Source organism: Harpia harpyja, chromosome 4 (assembly GCF_026419915.1).
Source record: "Harpia harpyja isolate bHarHar1 chromosome 4, bHarHar1 primary haplotype, whole genome shotgun sequence".
NCBI lineage: Eukaryota > Metazoa > Chordata > Aves > Accipitriformes > Accipitridae > Harpia > Harpia harpyja.
This window is the reverse complement of record NC_068943.1, coordinates 39,485,966-39,511,624: the sequence shown is the minus strand read 5'-3', so window position 1 is coordinate 39,511,624 and position 25,659 is coordinate 39,485,966. Positions and strand designations below refer to the sequence as shown.

Sequence of the window (25,659 nt, the reverse complement as noted above, 5' to 3'; positions counted from 1 at the left end):
AGCAGTGGCCGGGCTGAGCTCACCTGCATTTGGGGTTCCCCTTCTTACGTACGTTTTTCCAGCAAAAAAGGGTTAAACAATATTTTTTTGTGCAGAGACTCTCTCAGATGTCTTATTCCAAGCGCTGGGTGCCACGGCGCGCCTCTTCCACACCAATTTCCCTGCTGTTATGGCAGGAGGCGGGGAGTGGAGGACTAAGGGATGCTCCTCTGAAGGAAAAAAAAGCCCCCAAGAATAAAAGGAGCTGTTTTATTCACTATTTATTAACACAGTGTGGTGGAAGACACTCCCTGCTGCTACAGAGCATCGCGCCCTGTGCAGCTCCATGTCCCAGCCCCAGGCTTAGCGTTGGGTTGTGGGGTTGTTTTTTTGGCAGAGCTCCCATGTCCCCTCACTCCACCCCATAGATGGAGGCTGGTGCCTGGATCCTACGAGCAGCCTGCCATGGGGGTCAGCAGTCCGTGCCCCGAGGTGTTGCGGGGTCCCGGGGAGGGGGAGCCAGGACCAGCTCTGCGGGCAGGGAGGAGCAGCAGTGTGGGGGTTCAGCTCCCATCAGTGTGCCCTGCTGCTCATCTTAACATAATTTTTCATAAATTTCACTTTAAATTGGCTTTTTGATATTTTTTTTTTCCCCTGCAGCCTTGACTTCAGGCCAAAGAGGAGCTGGAAAGTTGTTTAATTAGTAAGACAGTAATCGAGCCAGCTGCCTCCCCGAATCGGAAAGGCACGGTGCCAGCAGCTCTGAGGCGCTCTGTGTGAGGTCTGAGCTCCCTCCGCCGTCCCCCTCCCCTAAATCCCCCTGGAGAACCAGGAGCTGGGGAGGAGAAGCAGCTCCCTCCCTCCGGCTGTTTCCAAGCATCCCGGAGTTTCCCCTGCGGGCAGGGTGTCCAGGAGGAAAGGGGGTGTGGGCAGCCCCTGGCTGTTGTAGAGGGCACAGGACTGGTACTCGCAGGGCCACTCAGCCCAGGCGTAGCGCAAGCCCAGCACCAGCGTCCCGCAGCCGGCCACGGCCAGCATCACCGTGCGGGACTCCACTGCCACCACGGGTGCCGGCAGCCACGCGCACAGGGATGGCTGGCTGGAGCAGCAGACCTGGGGAGGGGGAGAAACCTCTGTCAAGGTGGGCTTTCCCCTCTTCCAGCCCTGGGGGAAGAGCTTTTTCCCCCTCCTCACCTCGAACGCCCGCGTGTCCCTCCGACGGCAGATGAGCTCCTGGCTGTAGGTGACATTCAGCAGACCCCTGGTCACCTCCAGGACGGCGCGGGTGGGATATGGCCCCTGGAAAACCAGGTCTTTCTCCCCGTACGCCACAGCCCTGGCACCCAGGTGCAGCCGGTGGGCCACGTTCTGCTTGTCCCGGGGGTGGATGCTGCCGAGGAAGAGAAGGGAGGGGGGGGTTGGTATCCGATAGCTTCGTCGCTGCCCCCTCGCCCCCACCGGCTGGGACTCGCCTGCCGTAGGGAGAGCGCTCATCGCACAGATCCATCGCCACGGCCATGAAGGTGCCGGGCATCCTGGCGTTGGGGACGACCCCCAGATCGGCTGTTTGGTGCCAGCGGAGCCGGGTGAAGCTGTCGTCCGGGCTCTGTCGGCGATAGGTGGACAACTGCAAGGCAGAAAGGGGGGAGCTGGGGGGGGGGAGCTGGGGAAGCAGCTCAGCCATCGCTCCCAAAACCGGCTGCTGCGGTCCCTGCCTGGCATTTGGCACCCTGGCGGGATCTGTCCACAGGTTTACAGCATCGTCTCCCTCCAGCCGGCTTGGAAGTGGCCTCCAGGGTGCAAAAGGATGGGTAAAACCTCCCCGAGCATCGTGACACCATCCCCCCAGGAGGGTGGGGGTCCTGCCTCTCACCCCCCACCTCACCTGCATGAAGCCGAATGGGAGGAGCGGCTCCGTCTGCCCGGCCGATCCGGCGTGGAAAGCCTGGCGCCAGTCGGCGATGAGTGCGGGGAAGGTGCAGTTGTACTGGTCTGTGTGCAGGAAGGCGTTGGCCTCACCTGGTCCCAAAAGCAAGGGGTCGGTTAGAGCCCGGTGGGATAGCGAGGGGGGCTGCTCCACCCCAGGGGGGGGAAATGAAGAGCAGGGGGGGGTTTACCCTGGTACCAAGCAACACCCCGCAGCGTCATGTTGAGCAGGGGGTGGATCATGGCATTCCAGAGCACGGAGGGCGTTTGCGGGCCAGAGAGATGCCGGTGCGGGGAGATGCTGGAAGACAAAGCTGGGCTTAAGGGAGTTGCAAAACACAAGGCCAGTCCTGAAGCTGGGGCTTCAGGAGCCAGCCTTGCATGGTTAAAGCAAGCGCCGTGCAAAAGGGGAGTCCTGCCCTCCCCTCCGCCCGCTGCCCCCTTTACCCACTGAGATGTGCCCTACGTTCTCAGCATGGGAGGGGATTTTACCCAGAGTGGGTAAAACGATGCCCGGAGGGGACGGTGGGGCTCTGGGGATGCTTTGGGAGAGGAGGTGGGATGGGAAGAGATGGAGGGTGACCCCCAAGAGCGGCAGGGGTGAGGATACCCCCCCAAAAGCAGTGTGGCACAGGGCAGGAGGTATTTCTGTGTCTTCTCTCACCTTCCCATGTCCTCTGGGAGCCCACACGCCTGTAGAGCCCTTCGGGAGGACCAGGCCTCGATGGGGGTGCCCCCCCAAGCCGCCTCCACGAGCCCAATGGGGTACCGCAGAGCCTCGTAGAGGTAGCGCCCCAACAGCCAGCAGACGGCCGAGAAGTAGGTGAAATTCCCATGGCCCAGGTTTTCTGTTCAAGAAACAGCGGGCTGCAAAGGGAAAAAGGGGAAAAAAAAAGCCGTTTCCAGGCTTTTTTTTGAAGGCATGTTGCACTTACCGGCCGTCGGGATGGACCACAGCAAGTCGATTCGCTCCAGGTCCTCCAGCTCCACGTCGGAGCAGGCGGGTGCTGCGGCGAAGACGCGGACGTAGGGGTAGTGAGCGGCGTCAACGAGCTCCTGGCTGGCGTTGGCGATCTAGGGAAGGGTCGGGAGCGCACCAGGCGCTTCCCTGCCTGATCCCTGCCTGCGCTGGCAGGATTGGGCCATGCCGTGGGGGCTTACCTGCAGGACTGTCATTGCCATGTTGCTCTGTCCGCTGCAAAGCCACACGTCCCCAAAGTAGATGTCCTGCAGCGTCACGTTCTCTGAGCCTTGCCCGGCCGTCAGCGTGTAGGGACCACCCTGATCCATAGGGTCCAGGACAGTTGTCCATGTCCCAGGAGGTCCTGGAAGAAGAGGACGGTGTTTGTCTTTCACAACCCCTACAAAGACCTCAAAACCTTCACAAAGAGGTGAGACAAGCGGCCAGCAGCTGATGGGGATGGACAGGCAACGAGGGAAAGCTTCCCCACCGCGGAGCCAGGCTGGGGAAATGGATTTTGGAAGCTCTCCGCCATCAGCGGGTCTTTCCTCCTGCAGGAATTTGGGGGTTAAAAAGAAAATCTCAAAGACAAATGTGTGTCAGAGCAGAAGCTGCTGGGAGGAACCGGGATTACAGGAGCAGCTTGGTGTGTGTGACACCGAGATGTCTCCAGCTAATTTTAGAGGTGCCGAATCGAGGCGTAAAGATATTCTGCTGGAGCTTAGTGTGGATTTTCTGGCCTGGCTGGGGCCTGATCCTGCAGATCTCCCGATAACGACGGATCACTGCTCTCTCACAGGACGCCTCCGGGCTCTCCAGCCTGTGGAAGAGCCCTTTAGGCAGCAGTTTCACCCCCCTCCAAAAGCGAGGAGCAGCCCCCCCTCGACTCACTAGGCAAGGAATGAGGCCACCAGCTGAGATTTGAGATGCCTCTGAGCCTTCCCAGCCTCAAGGAAGGCTCTGCCTGCAGAAGCTACATCCTTCAGGGCTTAGAGATCCCCAGCAGGATCCTCTGAAGGGGGATACATCAAAAAAAGAAGCCAGGAGTGCTCTGGAGATTTCCCCGGAGATGGTTTTGACAGGGAGGGGAGCTAAATCCCCCCCCTGCTCTCCCCTCCACAGTCTCATCATTCGGCTCAAGCCTACGCGGTGCCACCCACTCCAGCGGCAGCTCGGCTTCCGCTCGGTGCCTGTGGGATCCCGCTGTTGGGAAACCAAAGTGAGCAAAGGCCGGCACTGGTGGGGAGGGGGATTGCTGAATCACTCCCCCCGCCCCACCCAGATCTCCCAGAGAAGGGGAAAGCACGGCTCTAGAGGGGCAGGAGCTGGAGACATCACCGTCACCTCTGCAACCCCAGAGCAGTGGTGTGACAAACCCAGGGGCGATGGGGCTGCAGACAGCAGCCCCCACCCCACCAGCAGGTCCGATTTGGGCTCCAACGTGCTCCTCGGCCACCAAAACCACTGGCCCCAGTTGCCCACCAAGAGTCCAGGACCGACCTTTAACTTGCACCATCTTCTTCATGACGATGAGGCCGCCATCTCTGGAGAGAGTCACGGTCACCGCAGCCCCCAGCTCCCCGTAGCCCCACACCACGGCCCCCGCTGGCTCCTTCTGCAACACCATGTGGTCGCCGTAGTAGGACGCGAAGCTGAGCATCACTCCTAGAATCAACAGACAGCGCAAACATCATCTCCAAGAGGCAAAAAGCAATGAGAAAAATCCCCCACATGGCCTCCGACTCCCTCTTAAATACAGATTATTTGAGATCCTGCTTAATTTACAGCTTCCTTCAGTCCTGGTCAACCTTAAGGTGGTTAAAATCACCAAAGAGCTGAGGAAGCGGCACAATTTAAAGTCCCCAAAAGAGCCCAGCCCTATGAGGGAAGTCACCTCCCAAAGCACCGGAGCTTGTGTTACAGAGTTTGGATACAGATTTTGGTAAAAATTCTTCTAATAACAGCATGGGAGCATCTCTGCCAGCCCGGCCTTGGTAATAAATATGTTCCGACGTACTTTTCCTTTGCAAAAAAAGTTTGGCAAGTGGTGGGATGGGAAACACTGGCCATGTGGCAGCAGCAAAGGCACCTTTCAGCAGGGAGGGAAGCAGAGGTCTCAGCCCTGGCACCCCCAAAAGCTCCGTTTTTGGGGTGTGAAAATAAAAACACACTTGAAAGGGGGTCGGGCCAATGTTTGCATGGCATGGAGAGGCGATTTGGGGGGTGATCTCCGTTGTACCGATCAAACCGGGGCTCACAGAGCTCCGTCTCCTCTGCAGCTTGTCCAAGGCTGGGTTTAATGAAGGAAAGAAACCATGTTCTCGGCCCCTCTGAAATCAGCCGCATCACTGTTCCCATCATCTCATGCACCAAGGCTCCAAGAAGGACGAGTTATATAAAAAAAGGAGTCGAAGGAGAAAAGAAAAAAAAAAACCCACCAAGACGCCGGGAAAGAGACTGGAGGCTATAAAAAGCGGCTGGGAGGAGGGAAGGGAGGAGAGCCCACGAGACGCCGCCAAGGAGCCGCATGCGACTCCCGCCTTACGTAAAGCATCGTCCCACGGCGGCAGCGACACGCCAAGGGCATTGAAGAGGGGCTGGCTGCTGCCAAGGGTGTCAAAGAGGGGCTCTAGGAGCGCAAAGGGCATCGAAACAGAGCTCGTAGGGGTGCAAACGGCCCTGCAGCGGGGCTGGGGGGATGCCAAGGACATCAAACCCGGGCTAAGGGGGATGCCAAAGGGCTGGGAGGGTGCCAAGGGCCCTGAAGCGGGGCTCAGCGTGGTGCCAAAGGCATCGAAGTGGGGCTGGGGGGGGGGGGGGGAGGCCGAGAAGGGCGTCAAAACGGGGCTGGGGGGGTGCCAAGGGCCCCGAAGCGGGGCTGGGGGGGGGGGGGTGTGCCGCCCCCCGGGCCGGGCAGAGGAGGGTTCCGGCGGGGCTGGGGGTGCGGAGCCAGCCCCCCCCAACCCTTTACCTGCCGCTACCGGAGCCAGCGCCAGCAGCACCCACGCCGCCATCCTGGGTGGGGCGGGGGGGACGGGACGGGACACGACACGGACAACCGGGCGTCGGGGCACCGGTCACCCCCTGCCCCGCCAGGCCCCGCCCCGCGTGGGCGTGGCCAGCGCTGGGGGGCGTGGCCTGGTCACGAGCCGGGGGCGGGGCGGCGGTTGCCAAGCGACAGCGTCCTCACCACAGCCAGAGGTGCCGGCGCGGCCCGGCCGGATGGGAGGGGAGGGGCCGGGGCTGGAAGCCGGGGGGGAACGAGGAAAGGGGGTGCGGGGGACCGGGAGGAACCGGGGGGGAACCGCGGGGGAGCCGCGGGGGGGGAATCGGGGAGACCGGGGCCCTCCGCGACCGCTCACCCCGCCTTGCCCGGGCAGCCGCCGCGCAGGCGCAGTTAGAGGTGGCAGTGCGCAGGCGCGGCGGGCGGTGCGGTTGGGCGGGGTGTGGGAGCGCCCCCTAGCGGCGGCGCTATCCACCAGCCCGACCCATCATCTCTCGGGCCCAGGTTCGAGTCCCGGCGGTGCCCGGTGGGGACGGCGGGGGGTGCGGGTCGCGGCTAATCCCGGCTGTGCCGCTGCGGGGGGGGGCCCGGGAGAGGCAGCCATGTCCATCCCCTCCTCCAGCACCACCCTACGGCTGCCCGCCGGCTTCAAAAACCTGCTGGAGGGGCTGGCACTGGAGGTGTTGCGGGCACAGCCCGCCGATGTGGTGGCCTTTGCCGCTCAGCACTTCCAAATGCTGCTGGAGCAGAGAGAGGGTGAGTGGCCCGGACCAGCAGCACCCGTCCCTGCACCTCCATCCCCTGGCCCATGCTGCATTGCCTGCCTGTCCTGCGTGGCATCACGCCTGCCGTGCGTGCCTGTCACCCAGGGTGTCACTCCTGCCCCACGTGCCCATCGCCCGTGGCATCAGGCCTGCCCCATGTGCCCATCACCCGTGGCATCAGGCCTTCCCCGAGTGCCCATCACCCAGGGCGTCACTCCTGCCCCGTCTGCCCATCACCCGTGGCATCGTGCCTTCCCCGAGTGCCCATCACCCAAGGCATCACACCTGCCCCTTGTGCCCATCCTTGAGGGACTTTGCACCTTCCTATCGTGCCCATCCCTCGTGCCACCAGCCCTGCCCCGCGTGCCCATCCTACGTGGCATCAAACCTCCTCCTTCCCCAGACAGCTCAGCTGACCTGGCAGTGTGGGGAGCCCGGCTGGACGATGAGGTTCTCACCCAGCCTCTTTTCCAGGTAGGCTGCCCTCCCTGCCTGCCCCTCCGGTCCCGAATTTGGGGTGCCCGAGGCGAAGGGCTGGCACCCTGCACCCACCCTGGCCCTGCTGCCCTTGTCCCACACCACCTAAATTTTAGGTTTTCCTGCTTTTCCTCCAGGAGCCAGGGGAGGACAAGGAGAAGGAGGACAAGGACAAGGAGGAGGAGAAGGCAGGGGAGCAGGCAGGCAGCGTCGCATCCACAGACACAGTAAGGGACGCAGCGCCCGCACCCAAAACTGGGCTATTTGAGCCCAAAACAGCATCAGGGGTAGCTGACAGCACCCAGCAGCACCGACGCACCATGATTCCTGCCCCAAATCCTCACCATGATGCAGCAGAGAGGAGCAAACTGATGGGTGAAGGGGATTGCACCCCCATAACCCTCTTTAAAAGGGACACCTCCCCGGGGACCTGACCTGAGTGCTCGCCCCACATCCCCCATTTGGCAACATCTGAACCCAAAATGAGGTACAACGACTCAGAAAAAAAAAAAACCAAACCAAACCCCTCATTTTCTCCACTAGGCTCCTGCCCTTCTCTCGGAGGCAGGCAACTATCTCCCATCCCACCCCAGCGGCACTTTTTTAATGAGAATTTTTATTAATGAGGTCCCCGCCGTTATTAGCGACTCTCACCTGAGATTTCTCCCCTAAAAAAACCCCCGGGTTTAGGAGCTGGGCTGAGCTTGAGATGATATTTTAAGGCTCTATATTTAGGCCCCTGCCTCCCTGGAGGTTGTCAAAAATTTAATAGCGTCCCCGCGTGAAGGAGGGATGTGACATTGCTCCTTTTCTCCCCCCCCCCCCCCCCCCGAGCTGAGATGCCTCCATGGCATTTTGGGGAGCACTGGGGAGGCCCCCATCCCATTCCAACTGGTGAAATTCCTGTTTTCCCATCAAAGTGGTTTCAAAATCCCAACCGGTGCTGGAAAAAAAGGGGGTGACGGGATTTGCGTCAAAACCAGCTGCTTTTTTTTGGGGGGCTGACTGACCCCCCCCCCATGCTCACCCCAGTTTCACCTCCCCCTTCCTGTTTTTCCCCAGGGGGGGGGAGCCGGCCATATGCGGCGTGCGGTGCTCGCCCACGGCACGGGGCACGGCGGCGGCTCCCCCGCTAAAAACAGGAAGGAGGGATGGGGAAAAAAAGCTGGCGGGGACCCCACGCCGGGGCTGATGCCAACCGGCTACGCCTTGACCCCCCCCCCTCCCAGCACCACCTCGCCAGCTGCCGGCTCCTGCTTCGGCAGCCGGCAGCGCTGCCTGCCCAGGGCACCTTTCCAGCATGAAATTCCCCCCCCCCTTTTTTTTAAGGATTTTTATAACACCTCAGTGCCACCATCTCAAACCACGATGGTGGGACGTTTCCAGGAGGGCTTGCTACCTGTGGTATCCACCCCTCCCTTCCAAAATACGAGTTATTTTATCGGGATTCAGATTTTGGAGATGTTGAAGCACCTGGAAAAGCATCACCCCAATATTCCTCCCCCCCCCTCCATGTTGCTCCCCGGGGTGGGTTGTTTTCTTGGATGAGGGGACCCAGGGAGGAAAAACGCAGAGCCTGGAATGGGCTCAAAAACTGCCGTTAATAATTAGAAATGTTCTGGCATTTCGCGTCCCTCCTCCGCAGCCGCAGCCTGCGGGAGACGCCGGCACTCGGCAGCTCTGCCAGGACTGGGGGACCGTGGCCGGAGGGGATTTTTGGGGATAGGGAGGCTGCGTGCTGTTGGCAAAAATGGGGTGCTGTCCTCTCTTGCATTGAAACTGCTCCCAACCCCCCTGGTTTTGTGCTTCTTGGGGGGGTTTACTGGTACCAGGATGATCCTCCCAGCATTTTGCATCCTAGTTTTGGGGCTGCTTTTCCCAGATCCTTGGTGCACAAGGCACCCCAAAAACCCTTTCCGCTCGTCTCCCCCAAAACCAGCCCATCTTCCCTCACCGGAGCAGGCAGCGATGGATCTGGAGGGTCTAAAAAAACAAGGGAAAGGGATCTTTTTCCCATCTAAAAATCCCAGCGGAGCAGCTGAGGCTTCGCCTGGAAGCTGGAGTGGGGTTTTCTGGAGCAGAGCTATTCCCCCCCCCCCCCGTCGCCACGCTGGTGGGAAGAGGTGGTGGTGGAAATGCGGCTCCGGTGGGGAGAGCCAGATGCCGACGGCTGGCGGGGGAATCGAGGGATGCTTGGGGAGCACCCATCTCCCCGTGTGTGGGTTTGGGTGCCTGGGTGCTGCCTGGGAGGGGGTGGCTGACCCCCATCGGCCAGTGAAGGGTGGGTGAAGCAGTGGCGGGGGGGCAGCAGGGGTGGGCTGCACCCTCCTTGTACCTGGGACGGGATGGGGAGCAGGGTGGTCTGGGGAGCTGGGGGTGTTGGGGGGGGGCAGGGGATGCCACCGCCTGCACCCCGGCTGGAGTGGCCTTGGGGACAGAGATGGAGACAGGGATGGGAACGGGAACAAGGATGGTGACAGGGACAGGGACGAGGGGGATGGCGAGAGGGCTGGGGACAAAGATGATGATGATGGGGTTGAGGTTGGGGATGGGAGGGGCGTGGGGACAGAGCTGATGGGGTAGAAATTGGGGTTGGGGGCAGGGGTAGGGGTGATGGGGACAGGAATGGGGATGGGGATCATAATGGGGATGGTGGTTGGTATGGGGACAGGAAAGGGGACAGTGGTGGGGATGGGGACGGGGACGGTGGTGGGGATGGGGACAGGGACGGTGGTGGAGGCGATGGGGATGAGGCCAGGGATGGGGACGGGGCTGGTGGCAGCAGTGGGGACAGTGACAGTGCCATGAACGGGGACGCTGATGTCAATGGGACAGTGCCATGATGATGATACCACCGATGGCGAAGAGGAAGGTTGATGCCACCAGGCCCCCCAAGCAGGGCAGACCCCCGTGAGCAAGCCGGGCTGGTGAGGGTCGGCAAGGCCGACCGCGTTGGCAGGCTGCGGGGTGCTGGTGCCAGGCTGGGGGGGCCACGCCGCGTTTCGGGGGCCGGCCGGAGCCGGCATCGGCGCACAGAGCCCACGGGCGATTTATGCAGTTGCTTAGCAACTCCCAAACCCAGATTAGAGGCGAGCGAGGCAGGCGGTGCGGGGGGCTGTGGGCTGCAGCCCCCCACATTGCCCTGGGGGGTCCCTCCTCTTTCCGGGTGTCCCCCCATCTCACCCCGCCAGCCCCAGCACCTCGGCATGGTCCAAAGGTGAAAGCGGGGTCCGCAGAGAGCACCGAGGTCTGGAAAAATGGCTGGGTTTGCAGGTCTGGCTGGAAAACACCCCAAATTTGGGGGGGTGGGATGCTCCTGCGAGCAGGGAAGGGACCCCCAAACCCCAAAAGCGGAGGGCCCTCCTCCGTGTGGAGCCTGTTCGGGGACATGACCCCTGGGCTTCAGCGGATGCTCGGTGGGACGCGGTGTCCCGCCATGCCCACCCTTCCACACCATCCTCATCATCCCCATCCTCATCCTCCTTTGGGACCAAGCCCTAAGTAGGTTGTGAAGTTTTTACCCCCTGTGCAAACAAACCCGGGGGGGCAAAACCCCCCTCCAGCATCACTGTGGGCCAAGCATCCCCCCCCCAAAAAAATAACCCATTGCCCCCATTTGCTGCAGCTTCGGCCCCCCTCTGCCCCCCCTCAAAATCGCTGCAAATTTCAGTATGGCCCTATTAAACCCACCACGCTGAGGGCGAAACCGCCGTTAAATATTTGATCGCATCCTCCGCGTGTAATTTTATATTGCACAAAACTCCGATGCGAGCTGCCGGCTCCTTTAAGTGTTAGGAGGGAGTTGGAGGCTGTGAAATAAAATTGGAGGAGGTAAAAAAAAAAAAAAAAAGAGGAGAAAGGGAAAAAAAAAATAAGAAACACCCCCCCACACTCTCTAAAAGCCTGGCAGGGGTGTAGGGCTGATAGGCTCGCCCGGAGGAAAGCGCATTACGTAGGCAAGCGGCTCCGCTCAACTTGCCACCTGCGCTGGGAGAGCTGCCGGGGAAGCGAGACCCTGCCGGAGCCCCTCGCCCATCGCTGGCCACCCACCCGTCCTCCGCCATGGACTGCTGCAACGTAGGTCCCCCCCTCTTTTCTCCCAGCACCTCGTTTTTCTGCATTTAATTAATTAGTAGTATTATTATTGGGCCCCCCCCCGCCACGGAGCGGGGTACGGGGGTGGCGGAGGGGATTTGGGGTGGTGATGGAGGAGGGGGAGTATTTGCAAGGGGGTTGATGCTGCGATGGGTGCTGCACCCAAGACCTCAACCGACTCCGTGTGTGTCCCCCACCCAGTGCTGTTCCAAACCCCCAGGCCCATATCCCCCACCCCGTCCCCTAACCCCCCCCCCACTCCCATTTCACACCAGTTCAGGATCTGTCCCGCTGGTGCCGGCAGCCACCCCGCACCATGGCCAGCATCCCGCATCCCGGTCCGGAAAGTCCCCCCCGTCCCAAATCCAGTGGCGAGACAGGGGGTTCTGCTTTGCTCCCCCCCCCCAATTATTCTCCAGGCAGGATCGGGGTTGCTTATGGATAAAGGGATAAATTGGGGTGAGCAGGGGGCTGCACCCCTCCATCCACACCCCAGGGTGAGCACCGCTTGCTGTCCAGCCGGCTCAGGGAGCTGATCCAGCAGAAAACCACATCTTTTTTCCCCCTTTCTCCCTTTTTTCCCCCTTCTTCCCCCCTTTTCTCCCCCCCTGCTTTTTTTCCCCTTTTTCCCTCTCCTGCTCAGCTGGCAGCACAGAGAGAAGCACCCGTCTGCCCTCCTGGGTGCCTCCAGACAGGCGGAACCCACCCTGCATATAGGATTTATTCCCCCCTGCATATAGGGTTTATCTGCCCTGCATATAGGATTTCCCCCCACACATATAGGATTTCTTCCTCTGAATATAGGATTTCTCCCCCTGGATATAGGATTTCTCCCCTGAATATAGGATTTCTCCCCCGAATATAGGATTTCTCTCCTGTATATAGATTTCCCTGACCTGGATATAGGATTTCTCCCCTGGATATAGGTGTCGTCTGCCCCCCCCCCATATAGGATTTCTGCCCTAAATATAGGATTTCTCTCCTGGATATAGGATTTCCTCCCCCTGGCTATAGGATTTCTGCCCTGGCTATAGGATTTCCAGCCCTGGCTATAACATTTCCACCCTGGACATATCATTTCCACCTCACACCCATCACTTAAACCGCCGCCACTCTTTTGCTCCCCTCACCTTTCACGATGGTAAAACAACCCGAGCAACTTTGCGGAGCTGTGGCACGCTCTGAGGGGAAGAGCATTTCCCCGCCCTCCCCCCCCCAAATCTGCAGTTTCCAGACACCCCCCCCCCCAAAAAAAAACCAAACCCTCCTTTAAATCCTTTAAAGCACACCCAGGGTGTTGCAAAGGATGCACCCCCACCGCTGCCGACACTGGAGCATCCAACGCCGGCTGGCTCCCATCTCATTTCTTTTTCCTGTGGGTTTTTTTTCCCCCCTTGACCTCGACGTTGGGTCCAACCGCTCCGGTGGGATGTGGCCGGAGGGGAGTAGGCTGCAGTGATTCATCCTCGGGGGGGAGGGCTTTTCCTCCTCTCTGGCATTGCTCCCTGCCCAAATTTCCTGGTGTTTTCAGCCAAAGCCCTGAGCAGGGATGCAGGTGGATGCAACAGGCTGTGAGGGAAGGGGAAACTGAGGCACGGCCAGCTCACCTTGCGTGGTGTGACCCCCCCCGTGCCAAAAATCCCCCTCCCAAAAACCCACCCTCTGCTCCCGTGGATGCTCCTCTCCCTGGATCACAACCCTTGGGGAAGCAGGGTCCAATCCCAGCAGGGCTGGCTGGGGTTTGGCTTCTTGCAGCCGGGTGGTGATTTAGGGACGAGCAGGGGGTGAAGCATCTTACCCCCCCTGCACCTTCAGTTGCAAATCCCCCAAGACACCTGCAAGGGACTCTGATTTTTAGCAAAGAAAGAACCCTAATTTTTATCACAGGGCCTAATTTAGGACCTTATTTAATGGATTAAATTGGGGGGGGGATGCCCTTTTTGGGGTGCCACCAGCTGTAACCCTCACGTTGGCGCCGGCAGGAGGGAGCCTGCACGAAGCTGGACGAGGACATCCTGGACATCCCCTTGGACGATCCCGACGCCAACGCGGCGGCCGCCAAGATCCAGGCTAGTTTCCGTGGCCATATGACCCGCAAGAAGATCAAAGGCGGTGAGATCGATCGGAAAACCAAGGACGCCGAGTGCGCCAACAGCACCCGCGGCAGCGACCTCCGCAACGGCGACTAGGTATGCCCCAAAAATCTCCCTTATCCCCACCTCGCCCAAAATCGGGGTCATTTTTACAAGGCTGCTGCTCTGAGCATCCTTCCCCGCGCCAATTCGGGATGGAGAAGGGGGTTTTCTTCCCAGGAGGTAAAAGCATGCAGGCAGTGGCAGGCAGGCAGCTCCTGCCTGCCCTAATTTTGGGAGTGCGCCGTAGTGGTTAGCATGGGAAGGCGAAGCCCTAGATTTGAATTGAATTTCTCCCTTAGCAACACCACCCTGAACGCCTCGCCTCAGCACATGCTATTTTTAAAAGCCTGTGTCACAGTCTCCTGGCAGGAAAAGGTAAATTTAAAAAGCACCCACAGTGCTGAGGCCGCGTGGCATCGGGGCCCGGGGGGGGCTGGTTGTGCCGTACCCCATGCCGTGCCGGCGTGGTGAGCAGGGAACAGCCCTGGCTACCGGGAAGGCCAGTTTGGGGTTAGCGGCAGGGAGGTCTTGCTGCCGGCACGGCCACGTGTGTGTGGCGGGGCTGGTGGGAATGCAGCTGGGAGGCAGTGGGGATGCAACAGGGATGAACTGAGGGTGCAGTGGGGATGCAATGAGGCAGCAGTGGGGATGCAATGAGGATAAAGTGGGGATGCAGTGGGAAGGAACCAAGGATGCAATGGGAAAGCAAGGGGGATGCAGTGGGGAAGCAATGGAGATGCAATAGGGCTGCGGTGAGGATGCACTTGGGCATGCAACGGGGAGGCAGCTGCCAAGCGCAGGGGCTGTGAAGCTCATTAGGACCATGAGGTTCATTATGGCTGCCTCGTTAGGTGGGCTGAGCCAGCTTGCATCAGGTAAGCTGGGTGCACCCCCTCCCTCCAGGGTCCTCTGCTCCTGGGGGGCCCAGGCTGGGTGTCCCCCCCCCCGGCCCCCGGCTGCTGGGCTGGGGCTGGGTGAGGGCAGGTTGCAGGCAGCAGTGGGAGGTGGGCAGGACAAGGGTGCAGGAGCAGGGCACAGGCAAGGTGCAGGCAGGGTGGGGGTGAGCTGCAAGTAGGGCATAGGCAGGGTGCAGGCAGGGCAGGGGAGGGCGTGGAGAGGTTGCAAGCTGCAGGAGCAGGGTGCAGGCAGGGGTGCTGGAAGGGAGGGGACAGGGCATGGAGAGGGTGGAGGATTCAGCGGCAGGGTGCAGGACCAGGGCATGGACAGGGTGCAGGCAGGGCACAGGATACAGGCAGGCCGCAGGCTGGATGTCAGCAGGCTGCAGGCTGGGTGCAGGCTGCAGCAGCAGGATGCAGGAGGAGGGTGCAGGCAGGGGTGCTGGAAAGGAGGAGACAGGGCATGGACAGGGTGCGGGCAGGGCGCAGGATACAGGCAGGCTGCAGGCTGGATGTGAGCAGGCTGCAGAAGCAGGGTGCGGGCAAGGTGCGGGCAGGGTGCAGGCAAGGCGCAGGTTGCAGCGGCAGGATGCAGCAGCAGGGTGCAGGAGCAGGGCACGGACAGGGTGTGGGCAGGCTGCAGAAGCAGGGCGCAGGCAGAGCACAGCAGCCGGGTGCAGGCAGGGTGCGGCAGCAGGGTGCGGGAGCAGGGTGCAGGGAAGGTGCGGGAGCAGGCTGCAGGCAGAGCACATGTTGCAGCAGCAGGATGCAGGAGCAGGGTGCAGGCAGGCTGCAGGAGCAGGGTGCAGAGGCAGGGCGCAGGCAGAGCTCAGGCCCAGGGCTGACGGCTCTCTCCTTGCTTGCAGGGGCCGCCAGGCGCTCCCCGGACCCCCCTCGCTGCCGACCGCCGAGGCCCAGGAGCCCCCGCTTCGCCCCGCCGCCCCCCGCATGCGCCCCCCGGGGTCCCCCCGCAGCCGGGCCCTGCCCCCGCCTGCCCCCCCCCGCCCCGTCCCCCCCCCGCCCCAATAAACGTCCCTGCCGGAGGCCCAGCCTGTTCTTGGCACCTTTCGACGTCAGCCGGCGGAGCGGTGAGGTCACAGCGGCGCGGAGGCGGGATGGCCACGGGGCGGGTGATGCCCAGCAGCGATGTCATATGTGCGTGCGTGACGTCGCTGGCAGGCGTGTGACGGCTGGTGTGACAGCATACAGGCGCGTGACATCACGGCAGGGCACGCGATGGCTGGCACGACATCACGCAAGCGTGCGGGGCGTGGCGCGACGCCGCTCATGGGTGGGAGATAGCTCGTGTGATGCTCTGCAGCCGTGAAGTTGGGTGGTGTGACGTCGCTGTTGAATGTGTGACGGCTGCTGTGACATCATACAGGTGTGTGGGACGTCACTGCTAGACATGATCGGAGGCACGATGTCTTACAGGCATGTGTTATGTCACTGCTGACAGCGTGATGGTGAGTGAGACATCATGCAGGCACGCACAACACCACTGATGGACATGTGACAGCCAGCGTGATGTCCTACAGACATGAGTTGGATGCTGTGATGCCACACACTCATTGTGACATCATGCCACCCGACTCAGGACCGGGGCAGGGTGTGACATCACGGTGATGGACAGGCGATGGGTCTTGGGGTGTGACAACACACGCACGCCAGGACGCCATCCTGAGGACCCTGGCTGGTGCAATGTGACATCACCCAGCCACCGTGACATCACACAGTCGCTGTGACATCACACAGTCGCTATGACATCACCCAGAGCGACGTAGGACCCACAACCCCCTAAATCCCTGCAAACTCACCCAAAACCACAGCAACGGACAGCACGGCCAGCTTTTAATCAGAAAACCCCTAAAAAAAGTGCATCTCCCCCCCCAACCCCTTGTCACCCCCCCCCCTGCCGCTTTTAATGCTCTTTTATGAAAAATCCCCCATTTCAACTGAGATATATATATATATATAAAAAAAAAAAAAGAAGAGGACCCCCCCTCTGGGCGGCGCTGGGGCTATTTTGGGGTGTTATATTTACGGGGAGACTCGGCCCCCCCAAACCCGGGGAGCCTCCTGCACCCATTAAACAACCCCATGACGAGTCTAGCTGCTCGAGGCGTCTTTTAAAAAGAAAAAAAAACAAACCCCAAAGGGAAAAAAAACACCCCAGAAAATGGGGGAGGGTGGTGGTGTGTGCTGGATACAAGCACCCCTTTTTTTGGGAGGGGGCTCACACCAAGGAGCCAGCTCGGCTCTGCGCCGGCACCATGATGGGGACGGCGCCCGCCCGTGCCAAGCTGGAGGGGGGCAACAACCCCGGGGGGGGGGCCGGATCCTGGCAATGCTGGGGGGCCCCGTTAACGGCGGGGGGGGAGAGGTTGGGGGTGCGTCCCCCTCCCCGGGGTGGGGGTCCCCGGTAGCTGCCGGTGGCGGTGAGGATGGAGGCGGTGTCGGAGGGGGGTTTGGCTCCGTAGGGTTTCTCCCGGGTGCCAGCGATGGAGGACAAGGTGCTGGTTTTGGAGATGGTGTCCGAAGCTGGGCTCCTCGCCCACGAGGGGGTTTTGGGGGCCACGGCGTCTTCCCTGCCGAGAGGGGACAGCGTCGGAGAGATTGGCATCGGCACCGGGAAACCCCACTATTCCCCTCCCCGGCGTTCCCCCCCGCCCCTGCAAAGCAACGGGACCCCTGAGGTTGCACAGAGCTCCTGGACCCCAAAACAGGGGTGCAAGAGGGAAAGGGGGAAAAACAGAGGTGGAAAAATGCCCTGTTTAACTCTGAAACCTAATGATGACTGGCCAGAGGTGGAAACCTCCTCCTCCCACATTAACCCTGAAACCTAGTGATGACGATTTGAACCTCCTTCACAGGAGGGGTGCCTCACTTGATCTCGTTGGCTGCCTCCTCCTGGCTATCACGTTTTTTCCTCCGGTAGCCGACGACCCGCTGGGCGAAGAAGATGACAGTGGCGAGGGCACCCAGGGAGCCCAGCACGGCACCGGCGATGACGGCTTTGGTGCTAGCTGCCGGAGAGAGACAGAGAGGCGGTGGGGGGGGAGTTCGTCTCCCCCCTTATTCCCACAGGGACCCCACAGGGACCTCGCGGGGACCATGTGTGCGTCCCCCCCCCCCCCCGGCCCCAGCCCTGCGGACACGTACTCACTTGAGTGCACCTCCAGGACGATGCTGCACTTGGCCGAACCCGCTCGGTTTTCGGCCACGCAGACATAGACACCCGACATCTCCAGGGAGAGGTTGGTCAGCTTGAGGGTGCCCCTGGCCCGGTCTATGGGTGAAAAATTCGGGTGCTGCTCCACAGCCACCCCCCCCACTCCCCCCCCTCTCCTTCCTTGTGCAGGGAGCGGGCAGAGTTAAGGGGATATTCCCCTGCCCGCTCACGCAGCGAGGCCAGGAACGGGCAGAGTTAAAGGGACGAAGCCAAAAGCATCCCCCAGCTGAAGCTTCCTGGGATTTTCCAGCCCCCCGACCCTGCTCCCCTGGTGTCTGTCCCCCGTCCGTCCGTCCCCCCGACCCCGGTGCCACCTTACCCTGGGCAGGGGGGAAGAAGACCTGCAGGGTGGGAGCCGTGCGCTGCCACTGGTACGCGGGCGAGGGCTTCCCCTTCTCGGAGGCGCAGCTCAGCGTCACGTTGGCTCCCACGGCGGGGTTGCCGTGCAGCTGGCAGGCGGGGGAGGCTGGCGGCACTGCGGGCACCCACGTTAGTCCCGAGGGACATCGTGACGGGGGGGGTGGGGGGGGTGGGTTAGGTTGAAGGGAGCCAGGGCGACCAGCGGAGCCTTACCCAGGACGGTGAGGTTGATGACGCCGATGTTCTTGCCCGTGCCACTGTCGTCGTCCACCACGTTGACGGTGCACATGTACTGGCCCGAGTCGTGCTCCCGGGTGGCGTTGATGAAGACCGAGATGTTGTGGGTGAGGACGGGGTACAGGAACCCCACGCGGGGCTTCAGGTCCGTCTCCTCCACCTTCACCATCCCGTCCAGGTAGGTCAGGATCTGCACGGGGGGAAAACACCTGCTTTGGTCAACCTCCAGATGGTGTTGCAGGAGAGGAACCCGCCCCCCCCCAAATCCCAAATTTTGCAGAGTAGCGGTTGCTGCATGAGCCCCCTCCATCCTCACCTGCCCTGAGCATCCAGGGCGTGGGAACCGTGGGCATCTCCCCATCGTGGGCACCATGAGCATCTGCCTACCAAGGGCATCTCCCCATCATTGGTATCTCCCCATCGTGGGCACCATAAGCACCTCCCCATTGCAGGTACCACAGGCATGACCTCATCGTGGGCATCTACACAACACCATCACCATGAGCATCTCCCCGTCAAGGGTGCCTCCCCATCACGGGCACCACGAGCATCCCCCCCACTGTGGGCACCACCCCATGGTGGGCACCTCCCTATGATGGGCACCATGAGCTTTGCCCCATCATGGGCACCACCTCATCACGGTCACCATGAGCATCCCACCATCATGGGCACCTTCCCATCATGGGTACCACGAGCATCTCCCCCATCATGGCTATCTCCCCACGGTGGTCACCTCCCCATGGTGGGCACCATGAGCATCCCCCCACCATGGGCAACACAAGCACCTCCCCATTGCAGGTACCACGGGCATGTCCCCATCATGGGCATGTCCCCATCATAGGTACCATGGGCACCTCTCCATGGTGGACATGTCTCCATCATGGGCACCACGAGCTTTGCCTCATCATAAGCATCCCCCCACCATGGGCACCACAAGCACCTCCCCATTGCAGGCAACATGGGTGTTTCCCCATCATGGGTACCATGGGCACCGCCCCATGGTGGACATCTCCCCATCTTGGGCACCACGAGCATCTCCCCATCATGGGCATCTCCCCACTGTGGGCACCATAAGCATCTGCCATCACGGGCACCTTCCCATCGGGGGCACCTCCCCATCGTGGGCACCATGAGCGTCCCCCCACCGTGGGCACCACAAGCACCTCCCTGTTGCAGGTACCATGGGCATGTCCCCATCATGGGCATCTACCCATCATAGGCACCTCTCCATGGTGGACATCTCTCCCTCACGGGCACCATGAGCTTCCCCCCATCATGGGCATCTCCCCATTTGGGCACCATGAGCACCTCCCCACCATGGACACCACGAGCACCTCTCCATTGAAGGCAACACAGGCATTTCCCTCCCCATCATGGGTACCATGGGCACTGCCCCATGGTGGTCATCTCCCCATCTTGGGCACCATGAGCATTTCCCCATCATGGGCATCTCCCCACTGCGGGCACCACAAGCACCTCCCCATTGCAGGTACCACGGGCATATCCCCATCATGGGCATCTCCCCGTTGTGGGCACCACGAGGTTCCCCCCATCGTGGTCACCTCCCCATCACGGGCACCATGAGCATCCCCCCACCATGGGCATCACCCCACGGTGGGCACCTCCCCATGGTGAACACCATGAGCTCCACCCCACCACGGGCACCTCCCCATCATGGGCACCCCCCCACCATGGCCACCTCCCCGCTTGTCCCCCTCCGTGCCCCACCACATCCCCTCCCCACCTCTCACCTGGAAGGGGTCGGCATCGTCCTTATCCAGCAGCCAGGTGACGTAGGGCTTCTTCTGGGAGCGGCTGGTGTACCAGGCGGGCAGCACCGCTTGCTGCCCCTCCACGGAGAAGACCGAGCCTGTCCCCACATGCACCTCCAGCACGGCCGAGGAGACACCTGCCCGCGCCCGGAAAGGGAAGAAAACGGGACGTGACTCAACCCCCCGGTGCCATTTTTCCATAAAAACCCCACCGATTGTTGGAAAACCTCCCCATTCCCAAGGGAAAACCCAACAATCCCACGTTATCGCTGGGAAGTTGGACCGGGAGGACATTTTTCCTCCTGCCCCGCCACGGGAAGGGCTTTCCGGCTGCTCCGGAGGATGCAGGACAATGCTGTTCCCTCCCATCCCCGTTCCGCTCCCCCCCCCCCAGCCCAGGATGGGAAAACCTCTGGCCGAAAATCTCCCCCCTCCCAGGGGACCCCTGCCTCTCCCCAAGGGGCTCCAGCAGCCGGACACCTCCCTTTAGCTCAGTATTGGGGTACCCCGACCCCCCCCGCTAGGATGCCGCACCAGATCCTCCACCCCATGGGATTCATTTTTGGGTGCGGGGGCACCCATATGCACCCCACAAGCCCTTCCCAGCATCCCCCCTTTTTGCTGCCAGTGCTAAACTGGGATTATTTATGGGTGGCCTCTCCCGCCCCGCCCCCCCCATCCCATCCCAAATACCCCATCCCCGTGTCCCCTGCATCCCAGCATCCCCCCCAAATCCCACTGGGAGGAGGCAATGGGATACAAGCTGGTACAACGGAGCGGTGAAGGATGCTCGGCTCCCGGGGGATAATTATTCCCTGGCTTTGCCCATAAGGCTCAGCTGGAAAATTAATCGGCTCAGGCGAGGCTGGGTTTGTTTTGGGGGGTTTTGTTGGTTTGTTTTTTTTTTTTCCCGGGGGGAATGCCACCGAGGACCCGCATCCCAGCAGCTCCATCCCTGCATCCCGCCCATCGATCCGTGTCCCCGGCTGGCCCGGGTCCTGCCAGTGCCCCAGGGATGCTCTGGATTGGGATGCAGGGGTGGGGGGGGGAGGAAGGATGCTGATGCTGCCCCAGCATCCCAAACCCTTGCTGCCACCTGGGATTTGAGGAAAAAGCCCTGGTTTTGAAGGATTTAGGGAGCCCCCGACGGCCTCACCCTCTTCCCTACAAACTCAGAGGTTTGAATTTGATTTTTTCAAGGGTGGTAAGAGGAAAACAAGGCGCTGGGGGGTATTTATAGCCTCCTCCCCGCATCCGCTCATCCCCCCTCCTGACAAGGCATCGGCGGGGTTTCCGGACGGAGCCTTCCAGCTCCAGGCAGGAAACTCTGCTCCGGCCGATAAGTCTTCCCAGGAATTTAAAAAAAAAAAAAAAAAAAAAAATCAAATTTCCCTTCCCTGGTAAAAAACCAGGAGAAATCAGCCCCAGCCTGGTGAGGATGCTTAAAAATAGCTCACCCAGGCTAAGAACATAAACCCTTAAGTCCTGGCGAGGGGGGAAAAAAATGCCGGCGGGTGATGGAGACGGCAGCAAGGAGCCTGCCCGTGACTCCCATCGGGGGCAAAATCATTGATACTATTAGTTATTATGAATTATAATGAGCTGTGGGGTAGAATAAAATATCTAGTATGGAAAAATAAGGGGAATTATATTGGAATTATATGTCATTATAAAGATAATTGTGTTAAATTTAGATAATATATAAGAAAATATACGGTATCTAATAATTACACTGTAATTTCTATAATAAAATAGACAATAGATAATGTATATTCTATAATAATTATATATTTTTATAAGAATAGTGATAATAGTGGGGATGTGATAGTGATAATAGTGATCATAATACTGATAATAGTAATAACAATGGCTAATAATAATTCTAATAATATAGTTAATTAATGATGCCGATGGCATCATTAAATGATGCCACAGCTCCTAAACCTCCGGGCATCCCCAAGAGCTGGGAAAATCCAGGTGTTTTCTGCCCGGCTCCTTCGTCATTATAAATATAATTGTATTAAATTTAGATAATCTAGAAGAAAAGATATGATATATAATAAATATATTGTAATTTCTATACTAAAAGAGATATTATATAATATACTTTATATAATAATTATGAATAGAATTATATTTTTAGAAGAATAATGATAGTAGTTATAGTAATAATGATAACAGTGATGGTAATAGTAGTAGCAGTTGTAGTAATAATAATAATGATAATAATATGTTCATTAATTATGCAAATGGCCTCACTAAATGACACCACAGCTCCTAAACCTCCAGGCATCCCCAACAGCTGGGAAAATCCAGGTTTTTCAGCCCAGTTCCTCCATCAGGATCATTTTTTGGGCACAACAAAGGTGACGGGCCAAAGGGTGCTGCGGGTCCCTGGGGAAATCCAGGCTCCAGAGGGGGAAAAGATGCTCTGGCACCACCTGGGGGTTTCCTGTCCTACACCAAGGCATGAAAACAGCCCCGTGTGTCTCAACCGCGGCAAACCCGCCAGCGCCCACCGCAGGCCAGGCACCCTGTGCTCTCACTGGGGCGTGTTAACTCTGAAACCTAATGACGATGATGTTAATAGTGCCCTGCGGCTGCAGCTTTGCTCTGTCATCTTTAAAATCCAATGACAGGAGATCGTGGCTCCATCATCCCCCCTCCATCATATTGGCGAGAGGTGGATGGATCCGGATCTGGAGGATGCGTGCACCCCAAAATCCCCTTTTTCTTGCAGAATTCAACCAAAATTTCTCACCTTGGCCAAATCTGAGCCTAAAAAGGGCTGGGAGAGCTGGTGCTTGAGCTGTGGGCATGGGACCGAACCCTTTGGCATCAGCTCCAGCTTTAGCCACCTCGCCGCTTCAAATCCTCTAATGCTTTAACCAGATCGAAAAAATTAAGCTGCTCCCGGCGCTCATATGCATATCGGGGGGGGGGTGGGGGGACCTCCCGGCTGCTATTTGGGCTGAAAAACCTGGATTTTCATCCAGCCGCCCTGAGCTAAGCACCTGCCCGGGTGTTTTCCCTCTGCTCCAGCCCATCTGCCGGGATTTTTTCCCTATGGAAAAAAATGACCTTTCCATCTACCTTTAAAAATACCTTTCTATTTTTTCCCTATGGAAAAAAAAAACCTTTCAATTTACTTTTAAAAATACCTTTCCATTTTTTCCCCAGGGGAAAAAAAACCCTTTATATTTACCTTTAAAAATACCTTCAATTTTTTTCCCTAGGGAAAAAACACCTTTACATTTACCTTTAAAAATGCCTTTAATTTTTTTCCCCCATGAAAAAAACCCCAAACAAAACCACCTTTAAATTTACCTTTGAAATTTTTCCCTACGGAGAAAAAATACCTTTAAATCCCGGCGCACCTATGGCAACCTCGATATTAATCACCACGCCTATACTAAACACTCCATCCTCTTCTAAAATCGCATCATTTCACCCCCAAAAAGCTGCTTCCCAGCTCAAGGCGCCTGAACCCCCCCAAAAAGCACCCCCCCCCCCAAAAAACCCCACCCGACCCTATAAGCTATTAACCGTATGGGGAATTAAAGGCTGGAGGCGGCTGGGGTTTGATGACCCCGCTCGATAGGATTAAGGCGCTGGAGTCATGTGAAACCCAGACCCAAATTAAATCCCAAGAGACCAAGCTTGGGATTTAAAATACACAGCGGGAATCTGGCTGGAAAAATGACCCCTAGGAAAAAAAACCTCGGAGAAAGGTCAAAGAGCATCTTGGTGATGTGATGCAGCCACTCAGCTTTTTTTTTTATTATTATTTTTGGGGGATTTTTTTTTTTTTCTTCCCTTAACTCCAACTATTTATAAACGGGCAGATAGGAGATGCCGGGCTGCGGAGCAGCGTCCGTTGGGAAAATCCATGGTGGCTTTTCTCATGACCCCGGGGTGGTGGTGGGGGGGCAGAAAGCGCCATATCCTCCGGAGAGGCCAAATTTGGGAAAAAAAAAAAAAAAAAAATAATAATAATGATAATACATGACTTTGCTATAGATAGAAATGTGCTTTAACCCCTGATGTAGGAGAAGGAAGTGGCGATGGGATGGGATGGGGATTGGGATGGGGATGGGAACGGGATGGGAATAGAATGGGAATGGGGATTGGGATGGGGACAGGTTTAGGATGGGAATGGGGATTGGGGATGGGTTGGGGATTGGAATGGGATGGGGATGGGGATTGGGATGGGAATGAGGACAGGGATGCCGAGCATCACCCCTTGTTTTGCTTTTCCCCATCACGATCCCGTATGGACCCCACAGGGTGGGAACGGGATGTTTGAAAGCAAACTTAAAGGAAAAACACCCCTTTTGGGCTCAAAAGCATCTTTTTCCTGTGGTTTTGCGCTCTCAGTCTCTACCGCATCGCATCCCGGGACTCGGGCGTGACTTTTTTGGGGGGAATCCATCACCAGCTGGTGCAAACTAACGCCATTGGGATGCTCCTTCATCGCATCCCGGCGGGATTTAAGGACGAAGCGACCCCTGTGCCTCATCCTGACACCCTTTAATTAACTTTTAGCATGGAAAAAAAATGAAAACAAACCCTCAAGGAGCAAATCCCATCAGCTCCGGGAGCAGGGACCCCCACCCAGCGTCCCGCCGGGGAGGAAATGCCGGGGTCATTGTTTTTGGGGCTGTTTCCTTTTCCCAAAGGCCTCTCCTTCGCCAAGGGACGTTTCCCTTTGGAGCAACCGTTGCGTTTCCGAAAAAACTCAAGTAGGGTTGGGAACAATGGGGGGGGGGAACCCCACAGACAGAAAGGGGTTGAGACCCATGCCCCCCAAAAACCAGCTGGGGTGGCCGTAAAGCACTGGTAAACAAGGAGGTGGCAGAGTTTTATCATGGGAAAAAGATAAAAAAATTCGGTTTTTTCCCTGCCCGACACTGTGCAGGGAGGTGAATTATCGGCTCCGACACATTGGGGTGTCCCGTTGCCGCCCAAGGGGTGGCTTCGGGTTTGGGGGTGCGGGACGGTGCCGTTCCGCAACCCCAAGGAACAAAGTGGCTTTTCTCGGGGGACCCAGGTTTTCTCCTCTCAGGGCACCCCAAAAGTGGACGGGGGGGTGAATGCCCCCCCCCCCTTCCCAGCACCCACCTACCTGCTGGGGTGGGGGTGATCGAGGCTTCGGACCGGGACCGCTAGCTGCTGTGACCCCCCCTCCCAAAACTCCCCAGCGTCCTGCCCGGGGATCCCCAGCTCCCACAACCTCTCACTGGGTGCCCCCCCCCGGGGCTGCTCCTCGCCTTTCCCGATGACACCCCCCCCCCCCGGTACCCCCGACCCCCCCTCCAGCTCCTTCCCGCCCGACCCACTGCGTCCCATTTCTCCTGCATCTTACCGGCTGCCCCCCCCTCCCAGCCCCGGTGTCCCCCCCCCTCCCCAGCCCCGGTGCCCCCCCACGGGCTCACCCAGCAGCGCAGCCAGCGCCAGCGCGGCCCGCGGGAGCGCGCCCATGGCCGGAGCCGCCACCGCCGCCGCCTCAGCAGGTGCCGGGGCCGCGCCTGGGCGGGGCGGGGCCCCGCAGGTGGGGGCGTGGCCTGGGCGCAGAGGGGGCGGGGGAGGAGAAAAGGGGCGAGGCTTCTTCCTACCCCACCCCACGGAGGGGGTGGGGGCGCAGCCCCAGGCAGTGTCCCGTCTCCGTCCGTGTCCCCCCCCCAAGCCGTGAATACAACGATTAATTAATTATTGGGGTTATTGCTAATTAATTATGATATTAAGGTTATAAGGGGGGGTGCAATGTGGCACACCAATGTAAGCCCCGTGGGGGGGTGGGTACAGGGACCCCTAACCCCCC

General features: G+C 59.1%; 3 protein-coding genes across 5 annotated transcripts; 1 reads left to right on the top strand and 2 right to left on the bottom strand.

The window, feature by feature from the left end:
• Positions 1–235: 235 nt before the first annotated feature.
• SIAE (sialic acid acetylesterase) lies at positions 236–5,966 on the bottom strand. Of its 2 annotated transcripts, none has more exons than XM_052786275.1 (10): positions 5,838–5,966; positions 4,367–4,531; positions 3,067–3,230; positions 2,841–2,979; positions 2,570–2,753; positions 2,097–2,224; positions 1,865–1,998; positions 1,452–1,606; positions 1,174–1,369; positions 236–1,092 (listed from the first exon to the last, which is right to left on the bottom strand). In XM_052786275.1, exons 1-10 carry the CDS (start codon positions 5,878–5,880, stop codon positions 790–792), a joined length of 1,611 nt encoding a protein of 536 aa, XP_052642235.1. In that variant the 5' UTR covers positions 5,881–5,966; the 3' UTR covers positions 236–789. The 2 variants fall into 2 exon arrangements, with proteins under 2 accessions (XP_052642235.1, XP_052642236.1); XM_052786276.1 differs by having other exon boundaries at positions 2,097–2,206.
• Positions 5,967–6,399: 433 nt separating this feature from the next.
• Positions 6,400–16,349, top strand: LOC128141506 (neurogranin). Of its 2 annotated transcripts, XM_052786285.1 has the most exons (5): positions 6,400–6,626; positions 7,038–7,108; positions 7,249–7,338; positions 13,189–13,395; positions 15,104–16,349. In XM_052786285.1, exons 1-4 carry the CDS (start codon positions 6,473–6,475, stop codon positions 13,393–13,395), a joined length of 522 nt encoding a protein of 173 aa, XP_052642245.1. In that variant the 5' UTR covers positions 6,400–6,472; the 3' UTR covers positions 15,104–16,349. The 2 variants fall into 2 exon arrangements, with proteins under 2 accessions (XP_052642245.1, XP_052642246.1); XM_052786286.1 differs by lacking the exons at positions 6,400–6,626; positions 7,038–7,108; positions 7,249–7,338 and adding an exon at positions 10,990–11,188.
• Positions 16,350–16,380: 31 nt separating this feature from the next.
• On the bottom strand, positions 16,381–25,380 carry ESAM (endothelial cell adhesion molecule). The gene is made up of 7 exons (XM_052786282.1): positions 25,274–25,380; positions 19,818–19,975; positions 18,043–18,256; positions 17,789–17,944; positions 17,404–17,526; positions 17,125–17,263; positions 16,381–16,825 (listed from the first exon to the last, which is right to left on the bottom strand). The coding sequence occupies exons 1-7, from the start codon at positions 25,317–25,319 to the stop codon at positions 16,474–16,476; spliced, it is 1,188 nt and encodes a 395-aa protein (XP_052642242.1). The 5' UTR covers positions 25,320–25,380; the 3' UTR covers positions 16,381–16,473.
• Positions 25,381–25,659: the final 279 nt, after the last annotated feature.

Excerpts from the sequence above, each read along its gene's own strand:
- LOC128141506 (XM_052786285.1), top strand. The coding sequence starts at position 6,473 with ATGTCCATCCCCTCCTCCAGCACCACCCTACGGCTGCCCGCCGGCTTC. Across the intron at positions 6,627-7,037 it reads GCTGCTGGAGCAGAGAGAGG|ACAGCTCAGCTGACCTGGCA; the intron begins GTGAGTGGCCCG and ends CTCCTTCCCCAG. Across the intron at positions 7,339-13,188 it reads GCGTCGCATCCACAGACACA|GAGGGAGCCTGCACGAAGCT; the intron begins GTAAGGGACGCA and ends TGGCGCCGGCAG.
- ESAM (XM_052786282.1), bottom strand. The coding sequence starts at position 25,319 with ATGGGCGCGCTCCCGCGGGCCGCGCTGGCGCTGGCTGCGCTGCTGG. Across the intron at positions 18,257-19,817 it reads ACGATGCCGACCCCTTCCAG|ATCCTGACCTACCTGGACGG; the intron begins GTGAGAGGTGGG and ends CCCCCCGTGCAG. Across the intron at positions 17,527-17,788 it reads CTTCTTCCCCCCTGCCCAGG|ACCGGGCCAGGGGCACCCTC; the intron begins GTAAGGTGGCAC and ends TTTCACCCATAG.
- SIAE (XM_052786275.1), bottom strand. The coding sequence starts at position 5,880 with ATGGCGGCGTGGGTGCTGCTGGCGCTGGCTCCGGTAGCGGCAG. Across the intron at positions 3,231-4,366 it reads GAAGATGGTGCAAGTTAAAG|GACCTCCTGGGACATGGACA; the intron begins GTCGGTCCTGGA and ends CTCTTCTTCCAG. Across the intron at positions 1,370-1,451 it reads GAGCGCTCTCCCTACGGCAG|CATCCACCCCCGGGACAAGC; the intron begins GCGAGTCCCAGC and ends CTTCCTCGGCAG.